General features: G+C 39.4%; 1 protein-coding gene and 1 long non-coding RNA gene across 2 annotated transcripts; one reads left to right on the top strand and one right to left on the bottom strand.

Moving 5' to 3' along the window:
• Positions 1–43: 43 nt before the first annotated feature.
• Positions 44–18,531, bottom strand: LOC138114153 (uncharacterized). Its single transcript, XR_011152506.1, has 3 exons — positions 18,105–18,531; positions 5,306–5,436; positions 44–1,572 (listed from the first exon to the last, which is right to left on the bottom strand). It is a non-coding gene; the product is annotated as an uncharacterized lncRNA (long non-coding RNA).
• LOC138114150 (riboflavin-binding protein) lies at positions 8,223–19,274 on the top strand. The gene is made up of 6 exons (XM_069023307.1): positions 8,223–8,296; positions 9,150–9,307; positions 10,032–10,131; positions 11,231–11,359; positions 15,643–15,754; positions 18,676–19,274. The coding sequence occupies exons 2-6, from the start codon at positions 9,169–9,171 to the stop codon at positions 18,916–18,918; spliced, it is 723 nt and encodes a 240-aa protein (XP_068879408.1). The 5' UTR covers positions 8,223–8,296; positions 9,150–9,168; the 3' UTR covers positions 18,919–19,274.
• The last annotated feature ends 80 nt before the right edge of the window (positions 19,275–19,354 follow it).

Below are 19,354 nucleotides of genomic sequence, written 5' to 3'. Positions count from 1 at the left end.
GGGGGATTTTCTTCACTATTACATAGTCAGGAATCTTGCTGCTACTGCAGAAAAAATAACTCATTTTCCCTTTACACCAAGCTGAAAAGGCTCATACATCTCCAATCAGGAAATCTAATTGTATAAATTTTTTATTCATTTTGTACAAAGACAACAAAAATACACTTCCCAACGATTTATTGAGTTAGAAGAGTGGGAGCATTTTTAAGTAATTATTAATGTTTAAGTGCTTGCTGAAAACAATTTCAGGATGCTGGATTAGTCACAGAGGCCTTTTTCCATCATAATTGTATATGATCAGAATGGACAACCATGTGGAACTTCCCAGCTGGGAATCCTGCTCTAACTAAATGTAAATAATGTAAATTTATGGAATCTTGGCATCCTTGTTAATGTGAGTCTATTAGGATGGCACAGTGCCTCGTCATAATTTGGCTGGATCTTTGCCCTGTTGCAGCATAGATGCCAATTAGTTATTTGTTGGTTATGGCCACTGGGACACCTTGCTCTGGCTCACACCTGTTCGCTTCCTGTGCCAGAAGGGAATTCATGCATACAGGAAGAAAAGTCACAATGAGCATGTGGATAACGTTACCTCTCTAATATTAAACAAATAAACATGTTAGAAACAAATCTTCAGTTGTTTGTTTTAGATAGAATTGCAAATAATTGCCTTCTGGTTCTGTATTTTAATACAAAAAATTAAAAATATCTTTCTCCAAATCAAAAAGCCATTTGGCAGTTAATAGGACATTTTATTTGTGAATATATTGTGTTTGGTTTGCTTCTGGCTATTTCCTTCTGCTTAATCCCTGGTTATTATTTTGGACTCAAAATGTCTTTCCAATATTTTTGAAACAAAAGAACAGCAAGGTTTCATGTTAACAGAATAGGAAAAATACTCCTCATTTTACTGGTTCTCCTCTATTTTTTCCATTTAAACATGTCACTGAATATGACCTGAATCTGCAGACCAGTCTGGGTGACCTGATTTTTCTTTTCCATATGAGCTAGTTTTCTGAATTTTTTTTCCCAGCTTTAAATAAAAGTGAACGAATCATGAGAGGCTTGGCAGGGAAAAAGGGTACAGATGAATGAGGCAGAGCGTGGTGTGGTGCCACATCTATGCTCATGATGTTTGTCTCCAGAAATCTTCTGTCACATCAAAAAAAGAAGATTCATCAATAAAGGCTTATAAAGGGGATGATTCTTACATTATCTAGACTGACTAACACAGAGCAGGGCACTACAGACAATCTGTGTAGCTCATGTGTTGATACTCAGCTAATGCAGTTTCTCTTTGCAGTTCCAGATATTTCCTTTCCCTGGATCCCACCTTGCATTTTTTCCATATAAAAAAGGTCTCAGCATGTGCTTCTGATTCAGAAGGTAGCTGGAATGATACTATCAGGAAAAGTTCTCTTCCATTCTTCTCTAGCTGGTTTAAAGGGACTTTGGTAAGGCAGAACACAGTCTACTCGAACTCAGTCCATAATGTTTTCTGGGATGACAAATTCCTCTGCAACATTTTTATGACTGCTTAGCACACAGCTACAGCAATAATTCCTGGAGCTGGAAGAGAGATATGCAGACTGAAGCTGTGAGGTTAAAACCTCTTTATTGCAAACAGAGTAGAAAATGCTAAACAGTAGAAGTCATTCTGCTGAGCAAGATAATTTCCTCTTCAAAATGAAATACTTAATCATTTTAATTCCTATTAAATTTGACCATTTGGCAAAATCAGTGCCACACATAACCCAGCTGATCACCTGCTTCCACCGTTTCCAAGGCAGAACTGCATCACTAATGCCAACAAGTTTATCACTGCGTCCTGTCATTTGTCATTCCACTCACACTGTACACACAGCCTTCCCTCTCAGTATTTGTGCTCTGTACGAGACAGAGGAAATGGCTTTGGTTGTTCTGCATGTGAATCTGTCACGCACCTTCTGTTAGTGACCCAATTCTAATGGTATTCACAGACAGGTTTTGGGCTTTACACTGGAATACTAATGTTTGGCAAATGGCAGTGTGCAGTCAGGCAGGAGGAAGGCACGGGGCTGTGGCACGTGGTGCTGTACCTGCACAGAATGTCAGTAATGACAAGTAATTAACAGGCTGCACGTCATCTCCGTGACTCCTGCCTGTTTCTCCAACTCCACGCCTGTGACAGCATTCTTTCTTCAAGATTCACAAAAAAAAATAAAACCAGCATGATACAACTAGAGAATACCAGTTATAAGCAAAATAAAAAATACAGGTAACAAAGTCCCATGGAGCCAGTGAGACATGATGGGCAAAGCTTTGACTGAGACTAATCCATTATTCTTTATAGAATGAGGCATCCTTTTGTTCAGTGAAGTTCAAGATCCCTGTGTCAGCCCTGCCAGGGTGGCAATGCATGCTGCCTGCACAGCACAGGACTGCAGCCACACAGTACAGCTCCCCATCACCACTCCCAAGCTCCAGGGAAATGGTAAGAAATAAAGGATTTTCTAAAAGAACACAGGAGCATTGGTAAGTCTGGGACCTTGACACAGTCTAGGCAAAATTTACTCATTATCTGGATCTAGTGAGGTTTGCTATTTCAGAATCACAGGACCTTCTGAGTTGGAAAGGACCCACAAGGATCATCAAGTCCAACTCTTAAGTGAATGGCCCACACAGGGATTTAACCCACAACCTTAGTGTTACTGGCACCATGGTGTGACCAGCTGAGCTCATCTCAGAGTCAAGAAGGTCCACTTTAGACATTTGTGTAATTAATAAAAATACTCATAGTTACATAAGGACTTTTTACAGGAAGGTTGTAAATAGTCATGCTTCAAGGCACAAACTAAACATTGAATTAAGGAGGATTAGGAAGAAATTTCTTGCTAGCAGGTTGTTCCATAAAAGTATATTATACTATATATTATTCCAACGCATCTTCACTGGAGACTACCACTATTAGTCTGTTTTAGGGACAGACTAATGAAGAAAACCAATTGACACTTGGGTGGCAATTACTACATCTAGATACAACAAAATTCCAGTCATAACCGGATATGATTTGCTTTCCAGTAGTTATTTTCCTTCTTTGTATACCATGAAGGAAGTGTTTGCAGTGATGCAGTATGTCAAAGTGACAGCTTTGCACTGCTCTAACCTTGTTCTAGGTATCATATTTGCATCTGATATATAAATATGCAAATATGCAATCGAAGTTTAAAATTTTGGCTGTGAACAATCAGGAGAGCTTAGTGCAATAGTTAACAGCACTTCCTAGCAACAAAAGCTCATCAAACACTTTAGAGCTTTAATAGAGGAAGAGACCAGTGAATGTGCTGCTTTCTCTGTCAGCTTGGACTTGATTGTACAGCAATTGCCACAATAGGGCTGCTACCCCTGGGTGTGAACAGAGGACAAATTACATATGCACATAAATATGTATATTTGTGTGTATTTCTGAAAGGTCCAGAAAGAGAAGCACATTAGGAGGGGAGAGATATTGGCCAGCAGAAGTAGATTCATATCCTAACTGTTCTCACCCTCTCTTTGGTACCCAAACAAAGATGAGATTTAAGCAGGGCCAAGGGGAGGATTACACATGGTTCTACTGTTACTTATGGAAACGCCTCCCAAATAGAAGATGACAAATACAAAACAGCAGCCATGGAAATCCAACAGGTGTGCTCTGAAGGCTGGCACTAGGATACTTCAAGAGACTTAAGGCGTCTGTATTGAAACAGAACAGTCAAAGAGGGCATAGATAACTAAGAAAGGATTAGGAAGCAAAAACAAATCTTGGTTGATACAACAGGGCAGAGCCATTTGAGGGATGCAGAGAGAGAGAGAGATGACAATGTAAACAAAGGCACTGGGCAAAAAAGCACCTGTTTCCTGAGTGTTGTGGTCAATTTTTCAACCACAGAATCATCACAGGACAATGAGTCAAGCTATCTAAGACTAATATGGCATGTATGGGAGTCATTCATCAGAGACACAGCGTGGGCTTCAACTGTGTCCTCCTTAACATTCATTCCTGCAATGATACCAACAGGAAAAGCTCAGCAATGACTCATCTGGTGGTTTCCAGTCACTGCCTTTTAATATGTTGACCAGTATGATCTCACTGTTACCTTGTGCTTGCATTATTTGTTTTCTCTATAAACCTGTCAGCTCTTCATTTTGATTATAAGGTGTTCAACATAACAATTAAGAAAACACAACACAGAATACCAACACAGTGGAGCTCAGAGGCTGGCAGTTCTGACTGAAAGTACTGCCAGTCCTACCCTCACATGTGTCTCTCTCAGTGTGATACCACCCTTCTCAGCAACAAAACTCTTTTTCAGCTGTGCTATAAACTGAAACTGATTCACCCAGAAACACTGAAGGCTGGGGCAGCACTAGATTTCTTTTTGCTGGATCAGTTTTCTCATCCGGTTGGGTGCACAACCCCTTGTGAGTTGTGCCAGGACAATGGAGGGAAAGGGGCAGTACAGGATCAAGGCACAGAAGGGGGCTGTGGGACATGGCCATCTAGAATCCAGTAATGGCACCAAGTACTTAAAACACTACATCACAACTTCAGGCTGGGACATCTAGGCATTATCTCTATTCAAATAATGAATACCCATAATATAAGTGTAAATTTAAAAAAAAATAATATTGATATTCCCCTAAGAGTAAATTCATCATTCCTAAGTGATTGTAGAAAATTCAATCAAATATTAATGGTCTAAATCCAAAACAAGATTGCAGCTGGTTATTTCTGGAGTATAGGTCAAACTGGACACAGATTTTCTTTGTCACTTGAGAGAGCCCCCTTCACACCAGTCAGGAGCTACCCAAACCAAAGCCCCCTCTTTGTAGAAAAACCAACAGTAGTTGTTAGCGGTTCAAGGAATCCCACCGTAACAGACTAGCAGAGTGAAAGGCAAATGAAAGACTAGGGCAAAGGAAGAGCATTCTGTTATGTTTTCAAGAGGTGCTTTCCACTCAGTAATAAGCTGAAATAAGTAGGTTTTTGTCCCCTTTAATTTTGAAAAGCCTAACATGGGGCTTAAAATGACATTTTTACAATTCTAATTTTGTTGGTTTGGGTTGAGATTTCTTTTTAAACATACCATTCATTAAAATATCTGCTTTTTTACCCACCACTGACTCACTCTCTTCATTATATAAAATTACTGGTGCTTTTGTCATTCCTGTGCCCTGTTGGAGAACTAGCCTTACTTCGTTCTGTGATGTATTCCTTACACAAAGAAAAAAAAATAGGAAAAATCCCAGCCCCACTGAAGTGAACTGAAACAAATCACACCTCAGATTCAGTAGCATTAAGATTTGACCTCAGCTGTTTTTTTCCAGAATCAGAAGTGCCAGACTGAGTCCATCTGGAGTGTCTCCCCTGGCATTCAGCTTGACTTGTGACATGATACATTCAACCAGGACCTGTGAAGACAAACCCTTAGTTCTAAAGTCTGACATAATGAAAGTCCAGTTTATCTACTTCACTGATCATCAAATAACATGTTCTTGTTGCAACTTTAAATACAGCTCTGCATTTAAAGGAGCTTTACTAAATTAGATAAGAACCTGTGCTCCTAATTACATTTTTTGTTACAGTTAACAAGAAAAACACTTCCAACCTCTGAGCATGCAGACTCATGCTGAGACATGAGGAACAAACAGATTAATTTCATTAGCACACATTGCCATCTCCAATAAAGCTGTAGCAGGCCAAATGCTCTAATTTACACTCCTGAAACTCAGTCTCCCTCCAGTCACGCTGTTATTACGCTTTCAGGGTGCCAAGAAGGGAAATGGATCTGGCAATTGTCACTGGTTGGAAGCACAAACAATTTTTCCCTTAACCACATTGGCTTTGCAGAGTTACCAAGAGTATAAAGGCATGAAAGCTTGCTGCAGTCATTAAAGAAATCTGACTCACAAAGCAGGAATCACTCTGTTGAATTAGGAGATGTCAGTTCACACAGTTACTAAACTGATTGCCAGAAGCTGGGAAGTTAGAAACTATATTTTTTAAACATTTCTTCCCTAATTTTCTGGCAATGGCTTGTGCCAGAAGATAATTGCTCAGGTAGATGACTCTTGAGACCTAGTGTAGTAGTGTTTGTGGTTTTGGAATAGATGCATGGATTTGCTAACACTATTGACCACTATCAATTAAATCATCAGATGATAACAATTTATTGTTGTGGTGCCTGAGTTGTTGTCTATGGCAATACCTCAACATCATGCATGCTTTCACTCTAGTTTCTGGAGAGAGGAATAGAAGTTACAGGGTATTGATACTAAAGTTAAAATGAAATGGCAGTAGGAGTCTTAAAAGTAGAATATCAGTGAGTGCTTGAAAATAAGTTAAATTTTAACAAATAAAGATAAATGACCCATTCCAGTATGGGAAAAGGTAAGAAAATTCCTTTAACAAATTTCCCAGTATAAGACATCAGACAAAACAATTGGCAGAGAATACTTTTAGAAAAGAAGAATCAAGATTCACTTCTCAGGAGATGAAAATGTATAGCCAAGATCACTAAAGGCTCCTTAGCCTGAGCCTGCTTACATGTACTGCTAACCAAAGCCAAGTCTGGGAAATCACAAACATATGACAATTTTCCTTCCTGCTGCTAGAAACTCTGCCTAATCTCCCAGCAAGTGGTCCCATTTGGCTCCTACTCAAAGCCTGAAAGCGATCCCAGTTTCCTATAGCTTAATATAATTTGTATGCCAATTCAGTGAGCAGAGGCATTACAAGAACCTCCTGGCATGCTGACACCTCACCAGTGTCCATGTATTTCACACAAACCGAGCAGTCAGGAGCAGAGCATGGACTATTTCTGTGCTTTCCACCAGGCTGGCCAGCCCTTCCACTCCTCACAGTGTTGAAAGTGAATGTTCATGTTATACACTGGTCTTTATTTTGTACAACACACAGATCCTAGTGTCGAGCAGCACACACCAATCCTTTACTTTGCAAAGCAGCAAGGAGCTCCATGAATTTCAGCCAACACTAGATCAAGCCACATGAAGTGAAAGCACAGGTAATAAGCCATTAGATTTACTTCATTTTCTCCTATAGTTACTTTATGCCTTTTTAAACTTGCCTTAATTAAATTCATTCTCTAAACTTGTCTTAATTAAATTCATTCTGGAACATAAAAATTGCTCCGTTTCCACTGATCTGGAAAAGGCTCTTTTTAGGCCAGCAAGACTTTCACCTTGAGGCATTTACTTGAGCTAGAATAGGAATCAGTGCTTATAGCTTATAGAGATTGTTTTATTATCATGCTCATGCCTTTGCTCACTGAGAATTGTACCACACTTCTACTGTGCCAATGTTTGTATTTTCAAGAAAAAAGGTCAGTAGATAATGGCCTCAGAGTATTATCTGACAAATCAGTGTTCTATTTAAAACACAAAAACAACAGATGCTGCCTTCCTTATGTATCTAAATAATTGCAAGGTACTGAGGGGTGCTGCTCTTTACAGTACAGCAAGACAATCTGTGAAAATGATCTGTCATCTTGGACACTATTTGTCATCACCATGTCTACCTTAACCAATGGTTTATGTTTAGATGAAAATACTCTTTGCAGAAAGCAGCTCTCCCAATGAAATCCCATCAGGAGCCACTATCAGTGGTACAATCACCCATTTCTTGTAGTGCTTGTGAGACTGGTTGTAAGGTACATATGAGACAGGTAGGGCAACCAGGGTGAACAGCAGCAGGTTTGGAAGGGATAGTGTGAAGAGAGAACAAAGAACTGGGAATCAGGAGACATGGACTATCTTCCAGGGAATGCAGTAAAATTACTGTGTAACAAGGCAAGCCATTAGTCAGAATTAAGGCAGTCAGGCTGAAATAAAAAGCATTTAATGCCTTGAATTCACTGAAGCCCAACTTGGTGCTAAGAGTTCCATGACACTGTTGTAGAAATTAATTTAATAATTAATAATACAAGGAATCATTGAAAAATCAGGCAGGAGGGGTTAATGGCATTTGAAATATAGGAGAGCTTTTGTTTTTCTAATTCTAACCCATGTTTGTACTTTCCTCTTTATCATGTCGACGTTTGCAAGCAATAAAAGGGCATTATGTGCTGGTCATTGCATCTGCTTTTGAGATAAATCTGTGTTAGCATTCCAAAGGGTCAAGGAACTCTTCCAGGGCAAACAAATTCTGGAGCACTGGTGCCAGATGGTGTGTATATAAAGTGGAAAATGGGAAAAGCAATTTACTGTGTTCCTGTTCCAGGGAGAAGTATCACCCAGAAGGAAAGCAAAAGAGGTGAGAAATTACAGAGAAACTGAGGAGGGAGTTTTCTTCTTCTGTATAAGTTGTTCTTTATATTTGAAAAGTCTGGGTGCATAGAAGAACTGCAGTGCTTATTCAGGCAAAATTATCCCAAAAAGTTAACAGGAATACTTAACTAAAGAATGAAGGGTTAAACTAATAACGTGCATAAAGAATAATGCATTGATTTATGTAACAAGTTCTAGATGTATCTTAATAGCTGACTAATATGTAGCTTGTGTTTAGAGAAATTTTAGTCATAAAGACAAAACATTTTTATCTTGCATTTTTGACCAAACTCTACAAAAGAAGTAGGAAATAACAGATCATATTCTTAAATATAAATTAGCATAGCTTCATAAGGCAAGTATTCAATGTAATTTATCCAGCTCAGGTGGTGAACACTACCATTTCACAGCTGTATTTAATGTGCAATTTCCAAGTGTGCAAAAAAATTCTTCAGGTTTTAGAACAAATCAATATTTTCTTCAAATCTAGGGAAACATACAAATGTCTCTTGGAAGGATTAAAAAATAATTCAGCTTAGTGTAATAAATTTAAAATAATTTTCTTAAATACTGAAAATGATAACACATTTTCACACATAGCCTGAATTACTGATGACTTTTATCACTTGTCACCAAACTTCAGAAATATGAAACAGAAGGGTAAGTGTTCAGTTATAAGCAAAGAGGAAGGGACAATGTGTCTTAGTATTTCTGTGTGCATCTTTGCTGAGCATATTTTATTTGATTATATATGTAGTATTTTAAATGCAGTCCTTCCTTTTAATGTCATGGGCTCTCCTAGAAACAAAGGATGTAAACAAAGACTTCTCTTAATACAGGAAAAAGAGCTGAAGAACAATGCTGAGGTTTGCTATCACCCTCCTTGCTGTCATAACATCATCCACCTGCAAACAATATGGATGTCTGGAAGGGGACACCCAAAAACCGAAGCCAAGTCCTGAGCCAAATATGCAAGAGTGCACTCTGTACTCTAAATGTAAGAATGGTTTAATTTTTTCCAAATATGGTCAAGAAGTACAGCATTGTACACAGCAACTCTTTTGGCACTTCCCCTAATTTTCTCAAAAATATATAAGATGCAGTATACATTGTATTTGAACAGCCTCCTTCACTGGCATTTTGCTGCATGCAAACCAAGAGTAAGATACTGGGTCTTAACAAAGTCATTTGTGAAAGTCTCATTGACTTAATTTATTTTCTTTTCAAAATTCTGATGCAGTTTTTCTTTCTTGTAGCTCCATCTGCTTAAAAATATTCACAGCAAAGATTACTTTGGTTTATTGTAATTAAGTATAAAAATTAATTGTAGCAGACACCAAATGGGAAAAGTTGAAATCAAAATTCTATTGTAAGCAAAGTACAGTACTTATTAAAATTCTTCAACTCTTTTTTTTTTTTATGTTTGGTAGTTTTCAAAGTTAGTATCCCTCAGGATGTGGCATCTGGCAGAACATTGGTAAAATTCTTAGGACTCTCTGGGCACAACTTGACAAAGCACTGTTTTTGCCAGTCCACCTCTCCCAGCATTTACACTGCTACTTCCACACCCAAAATTGTTAGAGCTTGAGTACATCTTCGAGTTTGTACTAAGACACTTTATCATATTATGGTCCAAACCAGATTCATCTTACATTTCTGTCTTCCAAATACAGTGTTAAAAAGGAACACTTATTGCAAGATCTTTGTTTCATTCCTAACAGCTTCCTGTTGCTATGCAGACTTCACAGAGCAATTGGCTCATTCCCCGGTAATTAAAGTAAGCAACAGCTACTGGAACAGATGTGGGCAGCTCAGTAAATCGTAAGTCAGCTTTGATGTTTTCTGTGTCCTGGTTCCAAAGATCTGGGCTGGAGCAGCCACCAGCTGCTGATGGACATTAGGTTACCCTAGAGATAATGTCACCCAGCCTAGTTCCCATCACCTTTTCTCTATATCTGACCAGCCTCTGACTCTTCTTCTCCTCTCACACAAACCCACAAATCCCTAAGTCTTTACTATTTATGACATTTTGTCAAGACACAGCTATGTTTTTTCAAGTTTTCTTTCTGTATAGAACCAGATCTAGCAATGCAAACCAGTTGAAAACCCAGCAGGTGACAACCACCCTGCACCTCTGTAGTTCTCCAACCATCACCCACCAGTGAGTGTGATCTGTAGTGAATAGAGACCAGCTTCTTCCTTTGTTTAGAAAGCACATCAACTAGATTATTAAATCTCACCAAAAAAAAAAAAAAAACAGGAGTCCAGAAATTAAACAACTGAAAATTTAGAATAAAAATTCTTATAATCCTGTGGGTTTTTTAACCATGAAGAATGTCTCCTTAATTAAGATTTTTAGTACCCCTTTAGATGTTAAAGCTGTGAAACATGGCAAGTTATAGAAATAACGGGATGAAAGTACAAAACAATTAAGCAAAAGCAGATGTGAAAAAGTAACAGCTCTTGCCTGCCACTCCCAGGAGAGCAGCACAGTATGCAATTTTAAGTAACTTCAGCTGGGCTGTGGGAAAAATCTAAAGATTAGTGAAACCATGAGGCTACAGCACGGACAAAGTTTTATACTATCGTTTTAAACTACATTTTATTATTGCCTGGAATCGTTGTTGCCAGGAAAACTCAAGGCCTCAAAAGTTTACTGAAAGCTTACACAAATAGGGCTGAAATATGCATGGAAACATTTGTGCTGTAGCTGGCTGTGGTAATTGCACGGTCAGAGTCCGTACACAATGCCAGAGGAATGAGTTTCAAACTTAGGCATTAACAGGGCCAAAGGATGCTTTTCTGTGTTTTTCTCCTAATCTGTAGTATTGCATCCACATCAAAGCAGGCCTAGAAAACTGAGGCTGTAGCCTTGATGCTCAGAAACAGGCTTATTTGTGGCTTTTCTCATCCACCACAGCTGTGAAGATTTCACAAAGAAAATCGAGTGCTTTTACCGGTGTTCTCCACATGCTGCTCGCTGGATCCATCCCAACAACACTGCTGCTCTTCAGGGGGTTCCATTGTGTCAAAGCTTTTGTGATGACTGGTAGGTTCAGCTTTTTAATAAAAGTATTTTTATTTAATTTTAATATGCCCATTATTCAATGGTGTTTCACCCCCTTTTCTCTTGTTCTGCTTCTGAATTTCTTGTTTGCCATTTGTACTTTTCCTTCTGCTAAGCTACTGCCCCCAAAATAATGACGACACAGGCTGTGAATGCAGGATGGAGACACTAACATGAGTTTAGTGACTTGGGGACAGCACTGCCCTGCTCTGGGTGAGGATGCAGTGCAGTGGCGTTGTGACAGAGGAGCTCCTGCCACACTGATAGGCACTGGCAGCAGCAAGGGCCTGCCCACCCTTTGAAAAGATCATGTCTGTGAGGTAGCATTTCTGCAACTAGCATTTTCAATCTGAATAATTGATAATGATATGATACATTTGTTTTGTATGCATAAAATGCACGACAAAATCAGGAAAGATGTCACTTCATGTGGGATTTCAACTAATTAATGTAACAAATTAGCTTCATTCCTTAATTTTTCACCCTTGACCTTCTCCCTTCTATCATTACACTCTCTAAAATCTCTTCTAAAAGCCTGAATATCAGCTTTAGCCAAGTAATGTTAAAATTATTAATAGCAATGAGCAGCATAATAGCATTCAACTTTGTTTCCCAAAACACAGCATCAGAGAATTACATTATTTTTTGAGTGCGAGGCATGTGGTGGGACAACCCAGCACCCATCTCTCCTTAGTCTTGGGGCAGGAGCATTGTATCCATGGAGGGTACTCAGATTTTTCCACCGCAACTTATCCAGCATATACCTCTCCCTCCCTCTCTCTCTCCTTCCCTCCCTTTTTTGAGATGTTGGATCTTAAATAATATCACCATGGGACACATAAACTCAGTCACCATCTTGTGAATGTTGTGCCCAGTCACTGGAGTAACTTGTCTGGATGTGTATGTGAAGCATAGCACAAACACCACAGGCTCTGTTCGCACTATAGGATTAAATGTGCTAACTTTCCATGAAAGTAATGGACTGTGAATGTCTGGATCCCTTAGGCTGCTCTGAAAATCATGGAAAACCATTATGATACTAACAAAAATGTTATAAAAGAGCTTTTTCTTGAAAGTACAGAAAATACAGAACACAGGGCATGGTAGGGTTCCCTTGGGCTGCTCTCTGCCATGCTTCCCTAGTGCTCGTACAACTTGAATATTATTGACATGTGGATCCATTTCCATTCCCTCCAAGGGCAAAGTCATGTATGCAGTGCAGAATTTTGGTAGGATTTGTCTTTAAATATGTCTCCATTGCTTTGTGCCAGTGAAGGAAACAAGAAGCATAGCTTGGATTTGTAATGGAAGAGAGTGAGAAGGGCTGGTGTATTTCTTAGCTTTCCTAGAGCTTTCTCTAGCAACGAATTTTATTTCTGTGTCAGGAAACTTCATGTGCCTCAGGAACAGATTTGTCATGTGCAGTCTTCCTTGCTAAGTTTTTTGTAATCTTCTAAACTGAATCCAGATTACTGACCTCCTTGAAGATAAAGACGGAGACCTTGAATTTCCCTCAGTGCTCTGAATCTTAAAGCTCAGAACCAAATTTTGCATTTGGATATTAAAGTACTGGAGTTGCCAGCGAGCTTTAGAATAGATCTAATGGGGAAAATGATAAAATACCAGTATCTAAAACAAATGCATCCCAAAACAGATAGCATGAAAATCTTTACCAAACTGTTACATCGAGTGAAAGTGTAAAAATGAAAGAAAATGTGTGCTGTAAGTTTAATTTGCATCTATGGACTGGTTTAAGCCAGCTTTAGTGTATATGAGTTTTATACCAAAGTGTAGATCATGGGTCAATATTACATTGCAAAATCCTCAGTGTTCCCTGGGCATTGCCAGAACCTCCAGGTAAACAGCACTTTCAGCTTTAGTTGTTGGAAAGTATCATGGGGTGATTGAGAGCTGCTGCACAGGAAAAACTGACCCTTTTCCAGTATAGAGTGTCCTGGCAGAGAGAGGATCTGCTCTAAACAAGTCCTGAGCAATGATCTATTGCCCCTTTTGGCGTCACAGATGCCTGGCCTGAATCAAAAATGTACTGAAGGCCCATTACCCTGCACATTGGTCTGTGTGCCTGCCTAATGCCAGTGTCAAACCCTTTCCCTTACCCTGCTTAAGGCCTGAAGCTAGAAAAGAGCCCGGACAGAATTCCCACTCCTTCTGGTGATTTAAAGTAACATTTTGTCATGCTCTATTCACTGGAGTCCCTTTAGCATGCTGTAGCACTGCTGGTGATGTGACCTACTTTCTCTACACACTGGGAGTGTGCCTGCTGCATACTGTATGTCTTTGTGGCCAGAAATGTGCAGAGTATTCTGAATGAGCAGTGACTTAATTTAAAAGAAATTCATCTGACTAGCTTGGGGCCTTGGTTTTCTTCCTATTGTTTTAGGATTCCTTGCTCTCAGTAGTCGTTAAACTATTGCTTTTGAAAGAGCCCAATGTACAAGTCATTTTCTCATTCACCTGGGAAAGGGCCCTATAAAAGAGAAAGAGCTAATTATAAGAAATACAGGGGAAAAGGCTTTAAAATAAAAATAATCCTGTTCATTGTACATAGGGAACTAATATGTTCAGGGAGGATCTTTTAAGTATTTATGTTTCTCACAGGTTTTAGTTAATGTTTGAAGAAACAACTTACATGTTTCTGGACAGCAGAAATTAGACTTTTCATAAATCATGACTTTTCATAAACTTGACTTCTTAATTACTTCCATTGGGATATAGAAAAACTCCTAACAATAGAGTTATACCTTGCCACCTGCTTATAGAACAAACCACAGTCAGGTAATAATTGTGATTAGGAAACATTTCATCTGACAAGTTAATAAATAATGGTGAATAAAAATATAAACACTTTAATAAATATATTTTATTCAGATTTCTGAGGAAACCAAATGCATAGCATGAATATTAATATATCAGATTTTAGCCTCTATTTCCAGCAGAGCCCCTACATCTGACAGTAGATTCAGGGATGAACCCATTGAGAGTAAATGTCTCCTGACCCTGAGCTCTTTAGTTCAGGCTCTGGTTACTTTCCATTTGTTATTGCTCTTTCTCCCTCCAAAAAGCCCAGAAAAGCAATGTGAAGGTTCTGCAGATATGCCTCTTCTGACCTTTCTGCATTTGCAAATCTACTTCAACGTCCAGTTCTCATAGTCCTGTGACCACATGACGATGCACATATTTCATTTAAAAATGTAAGGCTGCAGCCCTCTGATATCAAAATAGCTTTGAAACATGACCCTGAAGATTCAAAATGACAAACAGAAAACCTATCCAAAGCCACTAATTACAAATATCATGCTAAACGTTAACTTTCTGGAAGCTGTGCCTCATTGTTTTGGCACTTTCAGATACTGGTATGAATAATCCTCCAGAAGACAATGAGACCAAATTTAAGTAGATGTTAACTGATTTGCAGGAAGTGGACCTTAAGAAAGGTAAGAGCCAAAAAGTACAACATAAAAGAAAAGTGCAAGGGAGGAAATTATGTAGAATAATGGTAAGTCATGAGATCTCTCATCACATAGACCAGCCAGAACTCTACTCATTCCAGGCCATTTATAGGTTTTTTTCTACATTTCCACTTACAAGTTAAAAATAACTTAAAATTTAAGATTTTAGATTTATACCCTACAGGACTCTTATCTTTCCTTTTCCTTTTAACTTCTTTGAAAATGTCATTCTGAGGCTGACAGCCTATTAGTTTATATGATTTTGTTGTTTGTGGAATTTCCTTATTTCGGTGTACATTCCTCATAGCACCTCCCCTGCCTGGGAAACATCATTCTTCTTCTCCCGTATTAATTAATAAATACAAACTTGCCCCACATCTCCTTCAAGTGACAGTTCACCCTTAGCATACCTATGCTCTGTTATGATACTGAACAGCAGCATTCATGAAACTCCCTCCCTCCCTCCCTCCCTCCCAGGATTTCCTCCACTCAGTAACATCAAATAACCAAGCAGAAAACACCCACAACACGAGCCCTTTGCTAAGTCCCTGAGTATAAAAAGTAGAGAGTGAACTGTTTAGTTTTCATGGGAATTTAAGTCTTCCTGGCCAGCTCGGAGTTTATGAACATGTCAAGCTAAGATAATGTGCACATTTCTTGAAGATTTGTTGCTAAGCTGCACTGTAATCACACCATGTTACTAACAGAGCCCCTGGACACCTCTTTGAGTTGAATCTGAGTCCACTGACAAATGTGAGAGAAGTAACTGTATCTTCCACACTAATCTCCATGAAGGTATGAAGCCTGCAAAGATGATTCCATATGTGTTCGTAACTGGCTGACAGACTGGGAACGGGATGAAAGTGGAGAAAACCACTGTAAGGATAAATGTACTCCATACAGTGAGGTAAGAAAACCTGATCAACTGAAGCAGAAAATATGGCATTAGGAGTTCTTTTTTTTTTTCCTGAATATATGGGAGTAAAATGCCATCAGTGAATTATTTTTACTTCAGCAGTTTCAAGCCATTCCTACATCAGACTTTTTAAGTATACAAATTTTCAAACATTCATTTTTATGTACAGCACCTACTCTAGGCAGACATACATTTAGTTAATCACTATTCATTCCACTTGTGAAACAAAAGTTCAAGAAGCAGTGTTATTTTAACCACAGTGGGATTTAGAAAGTAAAAGATAAATGAACTTTGTTCATACAGAGACACTAAGATGCATTTCATAAGGTTCCTTACACAATATGGGGATCTACACACCTCTATTTTTTTAAATTGGAATGTAAATTCCCAAACCACTGAGGAATTTTTAAGGTTTTCTTGCCTATTAGGTATCTTTGTCCTTTTCTCTCTTTTACCTTGTCCTTCTCCATCCCATCTTTCCGAGAATGTTTAATGGTTGGGATAACTAATTTTATACACAAAAGTGTATAAAATGAGAACTGACAAGACTTGCAGGAGCAAGGTTGCCTGGAACCTGATCTGCAGACCTTTCCAGAGTCAGGTAGGATTTTCCTAGTGACTCAAGTAAGTTTAGCATCAGAGTGATATAATACAGTTCAAAAGTGTACTTGAATATTTTTAACAGTTGAACTTCACTTAGTCCATGAAAAACTGCCCAAATTGCAGAGGTAAACAAAATTTAAGTGAAGTGCTTAGGGACTGGTAGTAAGGCTTGCAGATTCATTATTTTGAATTCAATTCAAGTGCATGTACTTCCAGAAGTCAGTACAGCAACTGATAGAAGTGGCAGACACAGTCCAGTTAGTGCAGGATTGCTGTCTGCCTTGCAAAAGTGACACTAATCAGCAGACTCAGGAAGGTGGCCAAAAACAAATGGGCTGTGGAAACTTACAGCTTAGTTTCCCAGATGTGCTAAATCATCAGTAGTTCCAGATGAAGTGAAAAACAAAATTAAAATCTCCGTAAATAATCTCCAGTCTCTGTTCAAACTGTCCTTGTTTCAGAGACAGGAATTTTTAACCTTGAGTTCCCTTGCACTTATTTCTTAAAGAAAATATACCATCTGCAGGGAAAAACATGCAGCAAGGTCCGAGGTCTTATCACTTGAAGCCAGGCACAGCTATTCCTAAACCACACCCTAAGCTGCCCATGTTTTTCACCAAGAATAGGTTTGCATGGTAAGTAAGCATAAAGATGAAATTTCTGCAGAGAAATTAAAAAGCAGACATTTCCCATATGAAAATTACATGATATAGAAACACTAGACTGCCCTGGTTTGGACTCATGAAAGAGTTCTCACACGTCAGAGCACTGTAGACAGATCCTTACTTTTTTCACACAGAGGAGCAATCAGCAGCTCTGCATGTAATATATGCAAGTGGTTCTAAGGCCCATTTGGGACAACTGCTGAATAAAGAACAAACACTGAATATTAAGGATGCACAACTGACCATGGCCAGTTTTAGCCTTGTCATTATTCTCCCAGCTGGGTGCTCCTCAAGCAATGTCAATGCACAGACTAGGAAATTTTCCAAGAAGCTAAAGAGTTAGAATCCTTTGCAGAAATTTAGGGACACATTGGGTAAATAGGCTATGTGCTCCATGTATTTGCTGCAGCATTCTGATTATACTCTGATCTTTAAGCAGAATTAGGAGGAAGGTCAAAATAAAACTACCAATTTAGCAAGTAGAAGAGCACAAGCACATTACAGAACCTGTGGGACACAGGTATAGGGTGTAGCCATGTCTCTTGCATGAAGACCTAAACGAACCCATGTGACAGGCTTTAATACTTTCTGGAATGATTAGCTAAAAGTGGGTAGAAATTCAGGAACTGCACAGGAGCTGGAAGAAAATATCTAATGCTACTTAAAATCACAGGAATAGTGGGAAAGAAAGAGCTAATAACTGCCTGCCCTGAGAACACAAGGAAAGAACTAGATAGAGGGAGATTTCATTTTCTGACCCTGCTCCCAGTGCACTATCCAACCTCCATACTCCTTCTCCAGCACCTGCAGCATCCATATTTTAGCTAATATTCTTTAGACAAACTCAAGCTGGGCAGGCAAAAGGTTGTCACAATGTGAGCTCAGCAAACAAGCAGTATCTTTGTTGTGTGGTTGACAGGTCCTATGACACAGGATTTACAAAATGCTATAGTACGAAGAACAGAACAGATTCACTCGACAAGAGTACAAGAAGTTGCCATTTGCAGTTTCTTGAGCGAGAAAGGACATTACCCCACTGGAAAAAGCACTCTGGAAGCCTGACAAAAACTTACTCTCTTCAGGCAGTTGCTGAATTATGTCTCTTCTCTTTGCCTGTGAGGTCCTGCCCGTCCATAAAGTACATTGCAGCAGGCACAATGAGATCCCTCGGAGCTGTGACTCCACTGGGCTGTCTCTGGCCTGTAAATAAAAAGATTCCCATATTCAAAGCACTGTCTGGCACTTTCAGCACTACTCAGATTTCGAGGCATGTCAGAATGTCCTGACATGCTACAAGTTGTAAAGGCTCTCACACACAGCTTTGACTGTCAGCCCCAGAGAGCTGCTGGGCTGTCAGCCCCAGGGTGGAAACAAAGGGCAGCTGTTGATCCCTGCACTTTGTGTAACCACTTGCTCTCAAAACAGGCAAATCACTTTTGCCAGTTGTGGGACTGGGTAACATTTTCAGACATCTCAGAAGAGATGAAGCATAGCACACAGCAAGACAGTAAAGGACTGCAGACAACGTTTTTATAACCTGGTACCGGTTTTTATAAAGTGATGAATGTTTATCAATTTTATACAAACTGATTTTAATTCAATTATTTTTAAATGTAATTGAGGCATTTCTTATTTGACACACAGATATATGCAAATGGAACTGACATGTGCCAGAGTATGTGGGGGGAGTCATTTAAGGTGAGCAAATCCTCCTGCCTCTGCTTGCAAATGAACAAGAAGGACTCGATTGCAATCAAGTATCTCCTCTCCAAGAGCTCAGAGGAAAGCTCCAGCAGCAGCAGCAGCAGCAGCGAGGAGCATGCCTGCCAAAATAAACTCCTGAAGTCTGAGAAACTGAAGCGAGAGGAAGGTGAACAAACAAGATAAATGCTAGTGGATGTATGTCAGGACAAGAGAAGTCGTCGTGGAGGCTGGGCTCGGGGCTTCATGCCAGCCTGCTTTATCCCTTGCTTTCTAGAACATAATAAATCAATGGCTGGTTGTATTAATCTTTCTCTGATGTTTTTGCATCTGCATCACAAAGCTCCAGACAGGTTAGCACAGGTGTGATCTTGTGACTTGAACTGAACAGCTGAAGGAAACATCTAGGGGTTGACTTTCAAAGAGAAGAGGCACAGGCAGCCCCTGCTGCCTTAAGGTGGACCAGTGAGAACTGGAGACCCCTGGAAGGTCATGCCTGCCAGTAATGCACCAAATCTTCAACCCAAGCCCTTCACTAGCACAGGCACATAGCACTCCTGTCATGAGTTCCTCTGTGCCTGGCTCTGCTGAGATAAAGAAGAAATCTTCAGGCAGAAATAGG

This window comes from Aphelocoma coerulescens, chromosome 8, assembly GCF_041296385.1.
Source record: "Aphelocoma coerulescens isolate FSJ_1873_10779 chromosome 8, UR_Acoe_1.0, whole genome shotgun sequence".
Classification (NCBI taxonomy): Eukaryota; Metazoa; Chordata; class Aves; order Passeriformes; family Corvidae; genus Aphelocoma; species Aphelocoma coerulescens.
This window is presented reverse-complemented; position numbering and strand designations above follow the sequence as displayed.

Excerpts from the sequence above, each read along its gene's own strand:
- LOC138114150 (XM_069023307.1), top strand. The coding sequence starts at position 9,169 with ATGCTGAGGTTTGCTATCACCCTCCTTGCTGTCATAACATCATCCACC. Across the intron at positions 10,132-11,230 it reads TGTGGGCAGCTCAGTAAATC|CTGTGAAGATTTCACAAAGA; the intron begins GTAAGTCAGCTT and ends CATCCACCACAG. Across the intron at positions 15,755-18,675 it reads AATGTACTCCATACAGTGAG|ATATATGCAAATGGAACTGA; the intron begins GTAAGAAAACCT and ends TTTGACACACAG.